General features: G+C 44.3%; 1 protein-coding gene across 2 annotated transcripts in view; it reads right to left on the reverse strand.

Moving 5' to 3' along the window:
- Positions 1 to 17,843, reverse strand: part of CDAN1 (codanin 1) — a 563,981-nt gene that overhangs the window by 308,633 nt on the left and 237,505 nt on the right. For both annotated transcript variants that reach the window (XM_069638655.1, XM_069638654.1), the window contains exons 11-12: positions 7,693 to 7,904; positions 3,149 to 3,263 (exon numbers count right to left, since the gene is read on the reverse strand). In XM_069638655.1, coding sequence (XP_069494756.1) covers positions 3,149 to 3,263; positions 7,693 to 7,904 — 327 coding nt within the window. The remainder of the gene's footprint in view (positions 1 to 3,148; positions 3,264 to 7,692; positions 7,905 to 17,843) is intronic.

Genomic DNA, 17,843 nt, shown 5'->3' on the forward strand with positions numbered 1-17,843 from the left:
ATTAATGGCTTGTGGCAGTGGTTACTTTGCGTTCGCAGCTGCAGTAAAGCACCCTTGGGTGCCATTTTTGTCAAAATGGCCCCGGTCTTCTTTTTTGGCAATTTCTTGTTGTTTTGGTCCTTCTTGAGATTTACTCTGTGCGCCAAACCAGGTTTGGTCCCTTTGTTTGTTTTGTCTTTGGCGGTTTTCACGAGTGAAAGCCGCCTCTGTCTCCAAGGTGTCTGATGGGGGCAGGAAGTGAGGGAGGTGCCCCAAACTCCCTGTGCTTAGTCTACTAGGAGACAGGAATGCCCTCTAGGGTGATTGGCCGGCCGGCTGTCCGGCAAGGACAGCCAACCTGCTGGGTGATTGACAGCTAGGCTGGAAAGAATGGGAGAAATCTGCATAAAAGGTGAGGCTTTTTGGCTTGGAAGGCACTGTAGACCACTGGACGGAGGAATCTGAAGAAGAACTTGAAGAGGACGCCTGCTGCAACTCCTGGACCGTTGGTTTGCCCGGTGAAGCCCTGCTGCTGTGCTGAACTCCATCGACAGACGCCCTTGCAAGGATTACTTCTCCCTTAGAGTTGGTGGGACCAATAAACTCTAAAGTAAGCCACCTGGACATCCTTCTCGGAGCTGGTTGAAATGCCACAGAGTTGCTGCTGGATGGTCCATCTGAACAGCCAAGAACCGCAGTGTTACTGTGTGCGGTATATGCGAGGAGCTTAAACACCGAATTGCCACTTGTTGGAAGATAGCCGGTTGCTGTCAGTAACCGTCCCATTGCAGTGCAAGAGTCCCCAGGAGTCCTCCCTCTTGTCCCCACGACTGAGGCCCAGGAACACCAGGATCTGCAGAGCTGCACAGGAACAGAAGTCATCTGCTGCTTTTCTTCTAACTAAAGGTACTGTAAAGTCTGAGAGAATTTCCCGCTTGTTGTAGATTTGTGTCAACTCTTCACAAGCCTAACAGCTTGTGGCCCTACATTGATTCTCCTTTTTCACCAAGACTTCTAAAACATTGTGCAAATACTTTTCTACTTACCTGCAAGAAGTGCTTCAGCTGCATACACTTTTGCCTATTGACTTTGGCCTAACCCATTTCCACTGAAAGACTCTTGTCTCATCTGGCTTTGGGGAGGGTTGAAAAGACATTGCCTGCTCAAGAATAATTGTGATCTCTTGTATGTTCCAATAACCTTTACTTTGACACATGTCCCTAATATTCTAAATGCCAAAAAGTAACATATCAATGTCCACAGTGTCCTAAACAATTGATGTCACCTGAGGGTGTAGAAAAAGTCTGTGTGTCATCTCCAATGGGTGCTTGCTGATTTAGAAACTAAGAGTGTGTATTTTCGGAAGTTGTGTGTTGCTATTATATTGCTCCCTTCTAGGAAGGCTTATTTGAAATGACCGGAAAATAAATAATTGTTTTATCAAGAAAGCTTGAGTTTAAGTTTTTATTTGAATACTTGTGAATCTTTGTGTAACTAATCTACTGCTCATATTGACCCCTCTTGAGATAAGCCTGGCTGCTCTACCTCGCTACCAACCTGTGTAGTTCAGATTTATACAAAAAGGTTGGATCGTATTGCCAGGAGGCTAAGGTTGTTGTAGTACACCCTAAGTGTGCTACCCCAAATCTTTATCCAACACTTGGCATCCCAGTAAGTAAAGGAGCCCCGAGCAGTTCTGAACATAAAATAGGGAAATCCATAAAGAGAACTTTTGAATCGCCAACTTCTTTGCACCGGTTTAATCACAGACAACAAGTCTATACCATGTAAGTTAATCAGCTTGGTCTGAGACCACTACTTCACCTATTTCCACTCTCAATGAGCTCAGCCTAGTGCCTCAAACAAGGCTGTGTACCGGTTCCACTGTGGTTTATTTGCAACAATCATCTGCAATTCGTAGCCAAGCTGTGGACCTTTCCGCTTAAGTTGGGCAATTACTCTGCCACCCATGGCAGGCCTATTAATCCAGACATTTAGCAGATTAACTTTTGATCAGGGACACTATACCAATAGGTCTCCAGTGGTAACTTGAAGCCACTAATTTGTATTCCCAAATCAATGGGATCAAGTTAAACAATAGATCAAAAAGCAGATTGTGTACTTTAGGAGAAAAGAAATGAAATACAATTGAAAAGCTTGGTGGATCTTCGATGGCATTGGGTACAATGCAACATGCAAAATATCTAGGTAATATATTTGATGAGAAACAGACGTTATCAAAGAAATATATGAAATGCAAATTACAGAATAAACCAGAAAGGAAATTCTAATATAATATTTATAATAGTTTGAACAGAATCCTCAAGGACTACCAAGATGAAATAAAATTGAAGATATCAAAAAAATGATTTTCCATAAACAAAGAATCTCTGAATAGTTAGTACACCAGGATTTTCACCATCAAGTTCAGAAGAAAAGGTATCTAATAAAGAGGGCAAAGTGCAATCAAGAATTATCAAATGTTTTTTTTGAATGCACAATTAGTGCTGCTGCAGCTTTCAGGGAGACTTTGGGAAATGTTAGAATGACAAAAGTCGGCAAAACGGCCAGGGTCTACCAGCCTTAGGAAAAGGACCCTCCTACATGAATTGCTGCCATAGCACATGTGTAAATGGCCAACACAACCCCTCTTCCCACTTCAAAAGGATATAGCACTGAGATGAAACTTCTCCACCCAGTTTATAGATTGGCTTGCTGGGGTCATACTTCTAGGATATCACAGAAAACAGAATTCCCATAGATGCACTGGATCTGTTACGACCCATCACAGCAGCCGTTTCCCTGTGTTTTTAGCATTTCTTTTGTGGAGCGGGTCGGGGTGTCAAGCTCCAACTACCTCCCAAATCCCCCCCACTACCCTAAAATCATTTTTTATATGTTTCCACAACCTGCCGCATCCCCACAAAAACATATGCAGCAAAAAACAAAGTGAAACGGTAATTTCAACAAGTGCTGTGAAACGGCTGCAACGAGGTGGGCACAGTATCTGTTCCAAAAACAGGAACCCCACCAATTACAGTGAACTTCAGAGGCAGGCCCAAATAATACTAAGGACAGGGTGAATAAAAACCACCTGTGTCTGATGGAGCTAAAGAGAATGTCAAGTCAATAAGTGAAAGAAAGGCTGTTGCTTTTATCCCACAATTACCTGCTCATCCGTATCGGCCTCTCCGTCACTGGGCTCATGTTCTATCAAGGCCAGTCCATCCAGGTGCAGTATCTTCTGGCACAGACTATCCATGAGGTGCTGGTTGAACTGGAAACTACGAGGCAGAAGGAAAAACAAAGACAGGACTCGAGGATATAAAATTGTAACCAAAGGTCAGTCTGCGCAGCTAATTAGTACATGCTGAAAAGGTAGCACAGCAAGTGAAGTACTCCCTTTAAAGATTAATCTGCATGTAGTCAGAGATGCCAATGATGGCAGGGCAGACTGCGCCCTTTATACTTCCAAAGGTGATACTTCAAGTATTGCATTGCAGAGTTAAATCTAGAAAGTGCAGTTTCTAGTTGTGTGCATAGTTCAAGGCCACACACTTTGGTGTTCATGTATTACTGGGACGTTAACACCCAAGTATGGATGGGATGGGAATTCAGAGCTCCATTTAAGGTTTTGAAGACATTTTATTAACTCATGAGGGTTTGACAAACGCCACAATATCCCTAATCTAATGAGTATTTCCCTGCCTGAAAATAAACTAAAGGAAAACACTCTAATAAAAGAAATGTGTCCCTCACTCTTATACACACATGAAACTGAAAAGGTAATATATGGCAATTGAAATGAAACAGAAATAACAGTTATGTTTAACATCAACCAAATAACTGTGTATCCTTGTAACCTGGGTCGGATTCTCTTCCCCAGATTCAAAATAGGATTTTCAATCAAAAGTTCAAATAAAAACATTCATTGTTGTAGCCAACTTTTGATCATAAAGTCCTTTTTACTCCAAAAGTCTTTCACTTGGACTTTAAAGGTTCAGCCAAACAAAAAAGTCTTTATCTCTCCACATATAGAGACAAACGTTCAACACAACTTCTCCTTGGGAAAACAAAATACTTTCAGAATTATTCTGTATCAACGGCACCATTTTGTCAGGTTGATTCCACAACAATTTAGTGAAAACCTTAGTACCCAGGTTATCACAGAGACATGGTGGAATGCTTTACCACAACAGGAGAATGACCATTGTTGTCTTGCCACTCCCCCTTCTTGACAACCTTCAAACACAATGCAGTACTTCAATTACTTCTTCCTGGTCCACTAACCTGCCAGGACTACCACTAAAAGGTACCTGTTCTGGTATACTCGCCTGCCAGAACGAGTACTCTGTGGTGAGGTTTACTTCAAGCCTTTTGGAAAAGTCTTTAACTTTCAACATCACATCTTCTGGGAAAACATTATACACATTGGTGCTGTTTATATTCCACTGTGTATTTGCCATAGGCAATGGAGGTTATACTCTGCTCCTCCTGGATATTTTCTACCAGGAGGGCTCCTCTCCTGCCACTCTCGTTTTCCCACTATTACATCAAGTAACTGCGGACAATGTTCCTTTTTCACACTTGCCCCTCTTTCACTTTGGCATGGCTTGTTGATCTGTTGTTCAACTATTGCCTCTTCCTCTGGCAGTAATGGTTATAATGTTTCTGTGACAATGTTCTCTTGTTGTTTGGCCATTAAGGTTTATATATTATGATTATAACCTTTCAGCCAGCGGTCGATTATAGAGCGTATCATTATTATTATTCGTATTCTTCTCTGCACCTGAGGGGCTAGGGGCCTTATATATTCAAAAGTCCCCCTCAGGTGTGGGTCATTAGAACCACTAGACTGCACCTTGCCGTTTAGTGCCTCTAAATCCCTCTTCCTCAGCCTAGTACTTAGGGCATTGTGGCGCTGGCTTGAAGTCTCCAATGTTCTGATTACCTTTTTTTTCAAAAGGTTTAAATTCCACAATAGGCCATTAAGACTGTAGGGTCTCTGGGGAAGTTAGTAAAGGGGTTCTCACAGTTTTCCTGACCCGATTTCTCCCCATATGATCCTCCCACACAACACCACCCCAAGGGTCAGGATCAGGATGTGTCTGCCTTTCCCTGCCCACATGAGAAGGGTCTCAGGCCAGGGTTTCAGGGATAATCACCTCCGATTCATCACTGATTCTTCTACTCCCTATTTTTCTAAGTGGCAGAAACATTATTTTTTGTGTGCGGCCCATAGGCCATGCCCCCTAAAGCATAACATACAGAAGGGTCTGAAAGATAAAACCACCTCACGTACGCAGGCCTGTAGGGGGCTCGAGATATGCGGGAGCAGGAAGGGTGGTACCTTCAGCCCCCAGAACTCATCAGGTATGTCAGGTGAGGGCCCTGCCCCCGACAGGGACCGCGAGCGAGCCACAAACAAAAAGGCTGAATTTACAGGTGCTGCCATTTCGGCACAGTATATGCAAGTTCGCCCTTTTGTTTGTGGCAAATGGACATAGATCTAGGAAGTAAAAATGTAAACCTCATTCCTACTAGAGGTGTTTGTAGTTGAGTAAAATAGGATTTTAACTCACTCTTTTTTTACGCCATACTTGTTTGCACCTAGTACTTCATGCACATTAAAACAATAATTTATACCTTAATGTTTCTCTTCAGATCAGGCAGCATACACAGTTCCCTGACGAATTTCCTTTCATTTTTTGTTTATACCCCCTCTTTTTGTTGAGTGGTTGATGGAAAGAAACATGTTGGATAATTGTATGTTGAGAAGGGTGTGTATGAGATGTGTTGAACGAGAGAATGCTGTGTATGTTTGAGAAAGTCCGGTGTTACTTTGCTTAAGTTTTTGTGTAATTGCACTTGCACATGACACTTTATGTGCATAATACCTCAAACTTGTAGGAGAGCTATTTTGCTCTGTCCTGTACACCCTAGACTGACGGTTTTATCTATGTCATTGCACTGATGAAGTTCTTTTTTCTTGTCTATTATTGCTAACACTGAAGAAACAAGGAGGGTTAATTTGACAATCAGCAAACTATATTGTTCTCCCTCCCTGAATTACTCAATGTCAGTACAATCTCTTCAAATGTACTGCTATACTCTTCAGTGAGTGTATTATCTTTGTATAGATACTTATGATCATTTGTTGTGAATATTAATAAAATTGTATATTTTTCTACAAATTGCCTATTGATTTAATGGAATAAGGGCAGGCCTTTTTTTCTCTCAACCCTTTTGTTGACCCGAGGTTACCTACGTCGAATTCAAACAAGATACCTGTCGGACCTGTATGTTTAGTTCTAAAGGTTGTTGACCTTTTCTTGAGGGTGGTCCAGCACAGGATTTTCTTCCCTCTTTACCTCCTCAGTGTTATTCGCATACACAGTAGCACAGCTCCCTCCTCCTATCCATGCAGTAATAGGGATTCAAAGTCTAGTATCTTATGTATCTTTTTTTCCTGTTTTTCTTCAGAGTATGTTTACAGCCCATTTTTTTTGTTGGAGTATTTGTCATTTTCTAGGGACTAAAAGTGCCTCTTTATACCTCTTACCTGTTGGGCCGGATAGGATATAGGAATAATTGGTGGTATTCACAGTTCTATAGCTTTGCTCTAAATAAAATGTATGGCAGCCTGCAAAATCCATGTAAAAGCCTACAATGTTCTTATTTCAAGCTAGCTGCCACTTCACTGGCCTGCAAGAAGAAAATGACATTGCGACTGCACTGTAATCAGTTATTACACTTCAGTTGTAATGTCATCATGGCTGCTGCTTAAGCCAGCACAGAGCAGAATTCCAGCTGACACTGCAGAAGTTAAAGCTGTGACAAGCTTTTCAAACTATACAATAGCTTTCAGTGCCTCTTTACAGATATTCATTTTATACACTGCTGGAGGTCATCACATGGGAGCAAGAATCTGTATGCTTATTACATATTTGAAAGCACAAAACGCATTTCGGATGCATTTTATAAAACTGCTCAAAATGTTTTTCTGCAACACAAATGCTGAATATTTCATTTTGTATTCTGAACCGATTCTACACTGATTACATGCATCAACAGCTGGAGATCTCTTGCATTAGATTAAGCAATGGTATTAAGGGGGATGAAAGTGTGTAGCCATGTGCTATAAAGAATAGAATACTCCCTACTGTACAAAAAAAAAGGATAGTGCATGTCCCCTCGGAGCTCTGATCTTCTGCCGCGTTCCTCTATTGATATATGATAGGTTATTTATAACTTGCTTAATACCCAGAGGTTTCCAAGCGCGGACCCGGGTATCGAACCTTTGTTGCTCCATGTCGTCTTGCTTCCAAGGCGAGCACGTTGCCCCGTGAACTTTCCTCTCGAGACTTTAGTTTAGTATTTAGTTACGGAACTCCTTGGTGACTTGCAGGGTCCTTATAGTGTACACTAGGGGGTACGTTATCCCGTATATGGCACTCCCGATAAAAAATGTATCAATTTTCACCAACATTGCGTCTATTCGAGAAATAGGCTGCACAACCACACACAAGGATTAAGCACTTGCAGCATGGTATAAAGAGAAGTCCAGGAACATCATTACACACTCGTCTACTACTAACATTGCAGCAAAGGACGTTGTAGCAACGTACGATCCTTTCAACCGAACTGTTCCTTTCAGCAACTCTGAAAATGGCGCCACTCCTGGGAGAAGCCGAGGCGGGATCAGAAGCTCACCTTCTTGCACTGACTATAAAGTCCCTGAAGAACTCTTGGCATCCTGGAAAGGAAGGGGGAGGACAGGGACCCCCGATACTCTGCGGGGCCACAAACCGCTCCTGCAGCCTCTTCAGCCGAATGAGGTTATCCGAGCCCAGCATATTCAGAACGTCCTGGTCAGGGGCATCGCCACTGGCACTTCCTCCACCACCGACGGAGCCTTTACACATCTAGACAAAAAATAAGTTTCAAATGTTCAAACAACTTTTTTTTTTTAAACCGGAAAGAATAAGAGATAAACCGCAAGGCCCAAAATGCATGCCAGAATCTTAGAAAACATTCCTAAGGGCACTTAAAGCTCATAAAAAGTGTACTGCATTCGAACCAAATGTTTTGAGTTCCGTAGAGAAATCTGTGCACGCTTGCACACATTGAATGGCAAAGTGCCAAACTTTCCAGCTTCGGAACCAAGTACCAATTACATGGTTTCTGCTTGGCCAAATAATTAGGTGACCAAAACCCCGTTCCTCCAGTTCTTTATTGGCCTAAATGCAGAGTATTTTCCTAAAGAGTATCCCCCATATTAATCGGTTTATTGACATTTAGGCATCTCAATCGCAATCTAGTACTACCTACTTACAATATGCCCCAAGTAGCGGGGGATTTACCGATTTAGGTAATGCCCTGGGGCATTACCAGAGTCGGTAAGGCCCCCGCCGCCAGCGTCATATAGCCATTAGTTCCCCGGCCTGCAATACCTGTGTGACCGGGGCACTAAAACCATTTTTTTCTGTCCCGAAACGCTGTGGCGTTTCGGGACAGAAAAACCCAAAAAAAAAAAAAAAAAAAAAGAAAAACGACCGAGAAAATCGCAGCCGGGAAAGGGAAAACTGATGCATTTCTGGGGTCCATGCCTTCCAAACGAGCATTGCCACCATCAGGGAGGGAGCAGACCATGGCTTGGGCAGCAGATCTGTTTACTGGGATGAAAGGCATGAGTTTCCACAGGAGAGAAAGTGGATACCAAGTCGTTTGTGTCTTCCTTGCAATGTGCTATTTGAAGGAGAGGTGACTGTTGATGTAGAACCCAAGGGACTTGGTGCAAGTGGCCATCTGGGGTGTGAAGCACACAAGGGGTATAACAGAGGGCCAGGTCTGGATGTCAGGGTGTTCAGTGTTGTTGGCCAGGAGTTGGAATTCAGTTTTGAAGGGTGTCACGAATCTGGACAATTTGTTCCTTCTCCCCAGAGGGGAGCCACTCCCTTTGAGGTTAAGGAGGTTAGCCTGCTCAGCAAGACCCTCCCTAGGGGTCTGGGCCAGTGGGACATCACTGGATAGTGACTCCCCTCTTGAAGACAAGGACTCCCATTCCTGTGTGGAACTCCTGGTCCAAAACAACATTATCCGCCTACATGGGAATTGCAAGGACTGTTAATTCTGTTTTGAATCCACCAAACAGTGACATTTCTTCAAACTCTTTGGCTTCAGGTAATGCTGGATCTTACCTGAACTCCCCAAAGTGGAATGGCACACCCCCTTTGTTTCCGATGACGTGCATAAAACTATGAGGAACTTTGAATTAGGGGGAGGAATCCTACAGAGACGAGCCTCTGACAAACATCCTGGAGAGGCAAAGCCACAATAAGAGTGCAGAGCAAGCGCGAGCATGGAGAGCTATCGAAACGCTCACAAGAAGCCGGAAGCCAAGGTCGGAAGAGAGACAGACAGTAAAGCAACTGTCTTGCCTGGTGGTGTGACCAGACGGAAGCCGTGGTGAGCATGTGGCTCGGTAACTGTTGCTGAGGCAAGACTGCAGCAGAGAGCCTGGAAACCCAAGCTCTGCCCATTAAGTGTATTAGCTGCCAAGCAGTGGAAGGGAAGCAAACGCTCCCAAAGACGTAACGCCACTGAGAGGCGAACAAATATTCAAGACTGGGAAAGCCACAAAGGTTACGGGAGCCTGATAAACCAGATTCCTCACCTGAGGTGGATGACCATCATCCTTACGAGGCGTCTTGCTTCTCTCTTTCTTATGTTTGATCTTGGCCTTGTCCCGAAGTTGGTCCTTGTAGAGGCAGGGCCTATCGTCTTCTGCCACCACAGGGACCACCTGGGATGGCAAAAGGTAGGTTGCTACGGCAACTGGGTAGGAAGTGGGTCGCTGCGGCAACTGGGTAGGAAGTGTCCTAGTGGTGTGAGGGAAAAGCACTGTGGCACAAAAACCCTCAAAAGTAGTCGATTCCTCTGCAGCAGTAGAGTTGTTAGGTACACAACATCCGTCTGTAATGGTAAGGAGAGCAGGAGGCGGGCCTTGTCAGAATGTACAACAAGCAATGTCTGAAGAAGCAAAAGAATTACGTTGATTGACAGTACCAGAGCAGAAGGGGGGTACAGAACTTTGACAACAGCAGGAGCAGCAGCAGTATTGAAGGCAGAGGTTGTGCTGTGCCGTGGACTGAATAAACAGGAGGGATGTTGGGGTAAGATCATACGCCTTCCACCTGGGAAAGGCGATATTGGGAAGAAGGCAGCAGAACGAAGAAATAAAGCATCAGCGTTCCAGAGAGTATTGAAGGCTGCATGCGGTCGCTGTAACTGCCGGGGCGAAAAGCCGCGGAGCAGAAAAGTGGGAAGACTGCAGAATAGACGGCACAGGGCCATGGAAAAGGAGTACAGCTTGAAATGAAGCAAGAGTGGGGGAAAGCAGAATAGGCTGTGTAAATACAGTTCAAAGCACACAATAGGGCTTATCGTCTTACCCGGGGGCTGATGAGCAGAAGGGTTGCAACGCACCCGTGTTGTATATCTGTCATTCTAAATGCTTTCCCAAATCCCAGCAGCCATCTTGGTGATAAACTAGACCACTGAGCAAGGAAGCGTAATGGCACTCTTGAGGATGGAGCAGCTTGTATTGCATGCAAAGCCCTCTGCACTCGGTCGCATTGCCATAGGGACCACCTTGGAGTTGTGACAATATGCCTCTACCAAAGTCAAGTTGAAGCAAGACTATTAGAGGGTCACAGGGCTTCAGAGAGCCCCAAGAAATTAGAGACTTTAACATTCAAGGCTGGGAAAGCCACAAGGGGTACTGGAACAGAGAAAACCAGAACAGGCTGACACCTTATTGAGACCGAGAAAGTGCATTCTTCAGAGGGCCAAAGGACTTTGGGAAGTCCAAGGGCTGCTTAAAATAACAAACTGAACTGGAGAAAGAAAGAACTTGAGAGGGTCCAGTACTTCACTGTAAAACAAGAACACTTTCCAGAATCAAGATGAAATTGGTGTAATTCTATTTGAAAAACCTTTTTCTTCCTGGACAGAGAGAATTGTAAAGAACTGAGATTTGACATACAGAACCCATAGAAAGGTTGTGAACTGCGTTTTGGCAATATTGATGAACCTTTACCTATGGAAAAAGAGATCCAAGTGATTGGGCCAGGCAGAAGCCAAGAACAGATGCTGTTGCTCCAACCTCCTTCTTGTTTAGTTTTCTTAAGTGGTAGGGCCAGTTTGATGAATAGGATTTGGACTCAGGACTATTTGTTTGGACTTTGACATGCGCCCTTAATTTTAGTTGGTTAGGTAGGGAACTTCCCGCATAGCAGTAGGGCTACATAGGCATTTTCTTTTTCTTTTGGTTTGCCACAAAGGGTTGAGCATAAGCACTAGACATACGCGACTCAATCAAGGAGAGGCAGGGCTTGAGCCTGCGGTTGCCTTCGATGGAGGATATCTTGAGGTAGAGCTGTGTGCCATTTGCATGTTGATGGATGTTGTGTGTAGAGAGGAAGGATCCAAGTGGTTCCATGTAAAGATTGAAGATCACAGGGAGAGGATGGGTCCTTGTAGGTCATGCCTAGAAACACTTGTGTACAGGCACGTTATAAATGCCATATCATATCATGGGAAGAGTTGGTGATCTGGAGGAATCCATTTATACAAACTGGTGGTGATTAGCAAGGTATGATTTGAACCAGCTGAGGACTATCTCACTGATCCCTATGCAGCGATGTAGATCTTCGGTGAGTGTCTAGTGGTCTACTGTGCCAAATGCTGCTGAGAGTTCAAGGAGAACCAGGAGGCAAGGATGGCCATCATCGAGGATTTTAAGGGCATCGTCGATCCACCTTGATAGTAGCCGTTTCTGTGCTGCATGTGGGTCTGAAGCCAGATTGGTGGGACTGGAAGAGGTTCTTCTCTACTGAAAGCTGGGACATGGCTGCTATTTGGGCAGAAATCCATTTTGGAGGTTCTGCATTCTCATTATATGGGACTCCTTTTCTTTGCGCCTCCCCCCCTTTTTTGGAGGGTTTCTAATTTAATTTGGTGGTCAGAGGGACTTCTGCTGACGTCCCTCTGCCATTAAATCCCTTTTTTCCAATCCTTAAGAGTATATGGTCCTGGATTGAACATATGCCTCCCTAGCACAGGTGTGCTTCCTAAGCACCCCATATGTGCACTAAGTGGATTATATAACCCCACTGGGTTTAGGGTGTATGCTGGGGGCAGCGAAGTTTTGGCTTCACCAGTGGTGCAAGCCAATTTATCACATTAGGAGCAAAATGTGCCTTTGTGATAGCCATTGGGGTATTCATGTTTTATTTAAACCCTAATCTCTGCCATTTGCTGGTTTTTGGGGCCAACTTGATTGGCTGGTCCCCAAAACCATTCTTTTGAATCCACCTACCAGGATTGGTGGGCTGACGGAAGCGGTCTGAGTGAAGCTACCCATAGGGAAAACCTTGTTCCTACACTCAATTCTGCCAGATATTTGGAAGGCGAGTAGGTCTGCTTATTACCTGCTGAACGATTTTGGATTCTAAAATTATTTTGCCGATTATGACACCCAGGCTGGTCCTACTGTTATAATTGGAGTCTCTTGCCTGTCGCGCAGGTTTGCATTTTTGAGTGCTGGGCCTCCTTCTCGGGTTTTCATTGTCGTGCTGCTGGTCTTTCTGGTTGAGGCTTTCCATCCTGGGTGCTTTTCCTGGGCTGCGTTTCTGCAGTTCATCACCAAGGTCTTCCGCTTTGGTTTCGGGAGCTGCCACCAACTAGAAGGGTGTTTGGACCCAAACACCCGCCAAATCTGCTTCTGTAGTCCATTTTAGTCGCCATCACCATTGACATGCTGCAGGGGCTATTTTTTATTGTGTTCCATCCAAATCTGCCTGCTCAGCTGCCAGGGTGTACCATGTTCAGATACCTCGTCCACCAGGAGCCATCTTCGTCGCTGATTCCACTTCTGGATGCTCTGTCCCAGTCTTGGAAGAATGATGGTACTTCTTTTAGGCGATCAAGGGCTCAGGGTCCAAGTCTCTGAGGGACCAGATCCTTTGTTTTGCTTTGCAGAAGCAGATTCGGGCTGACCAGGTTGCTTCACCTTCTAGGAACTGACTTTCTAGAAGCCAACCCTGAGAGGATGTCCCTCTGCTCCCTGGGTTTGCAGGTTATCTAAAATACTCACCACCTCAAGGGACCCAGTTTGTGTGCGGTAGTCAGGTTCTACAGGCACCCTTAAACTGCATTTCCCCATTGGTTTAGAATGGGGGCTGAATACTGCTCTGCTTCTCTGCTCGTGGAGCTGCTGGGTCTCGAATCCTGCACTGGATATCTTCATCTATGTCTCTACTGGTTTCCACAGAGGTCAGATGCAATCTTCTTTGTACCCGTGGGGAGGAATAAGGCCCTGGCTTTTCATCATCACCGTAGGTCAGCCTACTGACTGTCTCGTTTCCTATAGGGCCGTTTCTTCAACTTTAGAACCCCTACAAGTGACATGGGAAGGTAGTTGGCTGGACTTGCATTTGTCTAGGGTCCCTGAAGTTCTTCACCAAGCCCTGGACTTTTAGAGACTCTCTCCGATTTACTAGGCATTTTTGAATCTGTGCATTTATTTAAAGCAGAGGACTACAATTCCTATCAGCACTAGCCATCATAGGCAATGGGTAGAGATCATGGGATTTTGAGTCCAAAACATCTGGCAAGCTGGAGGTTGCAGGCGCCTGATTTAGAGTGTAGGAGGAAACCTGTAACTAAGTTCTGTTTGGTCCCGTGGATCCTGACAGATAATTATTTCAGTGTGTAATATTACCTAGGGATCTTTTAATTTTCCTTAAATGACTTTTGAACGTCTGTATGTATAGTATCCACCATCAGGTATAGGGCTTACCTTTTAGGTGAAAGAGTGGACAAGATCTTAACTTGCTATTTACTTTATTTTATCTACATTAGATACATGTCATAGATTTCCATCTCCTCCTCCCAATTTCACATACTCAGAGCTATATTGTTAGAATAGACCTGTAAGGTTAATCCAATTCGGTCCAACCCTTTTCGTTTCAGAATATCTCATAATTTCAACATATTAACTAGGTTGAATGCAAGCTCAGTATTAAAAGTAAGGTACATAAGGGCCCTTTTTCCACACCATATATTCTTGCACAGGAAATATAATATAAAACATTGGTCTGCGATACCCTGACCACGCTGGAACCCTGCTTGGGCTGGAATGGGTAAACTGATGGAAGGGAAGATTTTTCTTTTTGCATTTTCCCACCGTAGATTTCAATGAAACCACCAGCAGCTTTATCCAAGTATTTAATAATTGCCAGACTTTCGTGGTAAGTAATATTTCTTGCCTGCTCAGCTCATTCATCTAGTGGGTAGGGGGACTGGTGAGCCCTTAAGCTACCAGTGCAGGGGGACTGGTTCCCCAAGTCACGCTTTCTGTAGCATACATCACCTTAAAGGTGAGTGTTGCACATATAAGTTGTATCCCTTTTTCACTTTTGTTTGGTCACATTCTTTATGATTTGTTGTTGTGTTTTGCCTAGGACAGCTGCATGCAGTGAACCACGTTTCACATCTGTTTTTGTTAATAACCTTTATTCGGCGTAGGCCTTATAGGTACATAAACAAATACAATCTTTAAATACAATTCGAGATTGGAGGTAAAATCACAGCATGAGCGACACAAACATGAATAATGAAAAAAAAGAAAAAACCTCACTTATTACAGTTACCGATTTCAAATCCACATTACAGGTAGTTAAAATATATCACTGTTAAATTAACCTGATAACCCGCAAGTATATTTATGTGGTTTAGGCTCTTTCTTTGGCACAAGACGCTACAGAGCCTTGCTAGTAGATTTGGAAACCAAGTACACCAGCTTCAAGTCAGAACAGCAACGCGTCCCTGGCTGTTTAACTATGAAATAGCTGGAACAAAGGTTTTAAATTCCTTAATCTGAGTCAGGGACGTCATTTGGAGGTCACCAGGGGTTGCGACTGCGACCCCTGAGGTCTCCCTTGCTACCAACAAAAAATGTAATTTTTTTTTTTTTTTTTTTTTTTTTTTAAATGTAAGCTCCTGGGCTGGCTGTGGCCAGTGCCATGGGCTCTTTGTTTCTGGAGATGCTGGCTTTCTTGTTCAGGCCTCTTTAAAAAAAATAAAACAGGGGGTTGCACTAGTGTAACACTTTGAGCAGTGACCCTAAATAAGAAAGAATAGGAATAACAAATAATTTGTCTTTCTGGAATTCTATACAATAATTGCTAGACTCAAAAGATTTATTTCAGGCACACTTCAGGGGGTGGGTCCCTGATTTTGCCTGTTCTTAAACACCTCAACTCAGCCTTTCAGCCTTCTGAGGTCGACAAATGAGTACCAACACAGGTTGGGTGATATTGTATGCATATTTGTTCTATATAAAGCGCTTAAGCGTAGTGCTTTATCATAACAGACCATTATCATTTGGCCTTGGATGTCTGCTTGCATTCACAGTCATTTGGTAATATGGGCCTATATTAACGATACATATGGTGACCCATTCTTATATGAAATGTTTATCACATAGTGATATAGTAACCATATTTTTCGTTGTGTACTTAGGAACAATGCTATGTGATGCCTCTTCTTGTTTTGCCAAGGTGCGAAAGGTCATGTTCCTTCACTTCCCGTGATGTCACTTTGCGATTGGGTCAAATGACATCACTTCCTGTAATGTCATAGGGGGGTCAAGGGTCGTGTGATGTCACATCTGCTACCCCTGGCATTTTGGTCAAATGACCACCCTGATCTGAGCGCCTTCAGGTTTTCACAGATTAACAAAAAATGTGCTACAGTTTCAGCTCCCCTGCCACACAATGGACAATCAGAACTCCCACTCACGTCCCAGTAACTTGTGTGAGCGCGGACTGGTAAACAACCTAATCGCAGCCGAATATACAGTGCACGGGCATATGCTGGTTTGATAACACTTCAGTACATTTCAAACCCCTGCATCGGTTTTAGGTCGAGGTAGCTGTGTCCTGTTGCTAGCGAAGCTAGGGATGTCATTGCCTTAAACAGATTGTACCGTTTAAAGGCCACCTTAACCCTTTCTTTCATATCACCCCGACAGTCTGTGGGTGACTCCAATAACAGACAGGCCCAAACGGCCTAGCTACTCTTTTACATGGACTAGCCATGCTCCAGGGTCTTACAGTAATTATCCAACTCCTTGCTGCCCCACAGTAAATTACTGGCCTAAACCCGGTTTCCTCACCTATATGGGGAAGATCGCACTCCATGTGGGTAGTAGCTGTGAGGGAACTTAGCAGGAGCAACAGAACAGATTTCAAAAATATATTTTCAGAAACAGTTAAGAGAGTTTTATCCGTGTAACCCCAGATCTCAGCCCCATACATCACTGATGCCTTGGCTTGTGCCTGATACAGTTTAAGGGCTGAACCAATTGTCCTCTCCCATGTCTTGCGTGGTAAACCTTTAGTGCCCCGCTGTTTTTCTCTAGCGAGGGGTTAGCCTTAAGGATCTGGTTGCCCCATCCGCGCTTGCTTGAAAACCGAATTCCCAGATAGTCGTACCAATCGACAGGGGCCAAACGCAGTCCCGTTGGTGATGTAGATAATAGGACTGCGTTATCAGCGAAGAATACAGCGGGTATTCGCTCCTTCGCAATTCTCGGTTGGTCCATGCTCTCTACTAACAGCCTCTTGATGATGGAAGTTATATACAAGCTAAACACAAGTTGAGTGAGAGCACATCCCTGGCAGACCCCTCTGTCCACTCTAAATGGTTCTGTAGCCTCCCCACACAGCACCCAGCAGACAACCGCTGTTTTATTACTATACAGGAGCTGTATGGGACGGACCAGCTCTTGAGGGATACCTTTGACACGCAGGACAGCCTATAGAGTATCTGTGTATGCCAACGAAGGCTGCCTTTAGGTCCGCAAATACCCTGTACAAGTTTGCAATCCTCAGATGTTTTTGGATAACCAGGTGTAACCTAAAACTCTGATACATCATGCTTTTCCCGGTTTGAAAACTGGCCTGTATGTGGCTGATTTGGTTGGGTTCTTCCACCCACATCATAGATGCCTCTGCAGCACTTTGGCAAAGGTTTTACCTGCTGCATCCAGAAGTGAGATGGGTCGGTAATTAGCGGGGTCTGCTCTATCCCCCTTCTTAAAGATTTCACATCTGTTTTTTACCGCATAATGCCATTTTGAATACTGTGTTCTCAAAATGGCCGTGCCCTGTAGTTGCAGACCTGTCTTTTGGCCATCTGGTTTCTTTACGGCAGTCGTACTGCTTCTCAGGACAGAAAATTCCATGTAAGGTTATGCAGTTTACCGGATCAAGCTGGCATTCCCGGGATAGTGCCTTTGTGTGGCTGAACTGGTCAATACTGTGCTTGAGGCTGTCAGGCCCCAATATACATTCCTGCCCGAAAGTGTCTGGTGCTTGGCAGATGTGGGTTTTATGGCTGTCAAAGATTGGACAGCCCTTACTGGTCTGAATGGTGCAAATCCTGCCCTTGGTAGACTGGTCACTTCCAGTATTTACCAGAAACCAAACTACTTGTCAGTTTCCAATCACCTTCCTACTTCACACAGACCTACCTGTGAGTCCCAACTGTCAAATCTGTAATTGTCACATCCAGTCATTGGTTCTGCCATCCTTGCCCTCCTTGCCATCCTGTCACTCAGTCTTCAAGCAATGAGTCCTCCTTGGATAATCATAGCATAAGCATAATCCTTGGACACCACACATCCCCTTAAGATGAGGAAGGTATCACAGTAGTCCAGACAAGTGGTCCAATAACATCCCACTGATGTTATACCCAGTTCAAAGAGGTTTGGAAAATGAACCCATCGCCCAGCC

The sequence above is a fragment of the Ambystoma mexicanum genome, chromosome 14, assembly GCF_040938575.1.
Source record: "Ambystoma mexicanum isolate Mex_15411 chromosome 14, UKY_AmexF1_1, whole genome shotgun sequence".
NCBI lineage: Eukaryota > Metazoa > Chordata > Amphibia > Caudata > Ambystomatidae > Ambystoma > Ambystoma mexicanum.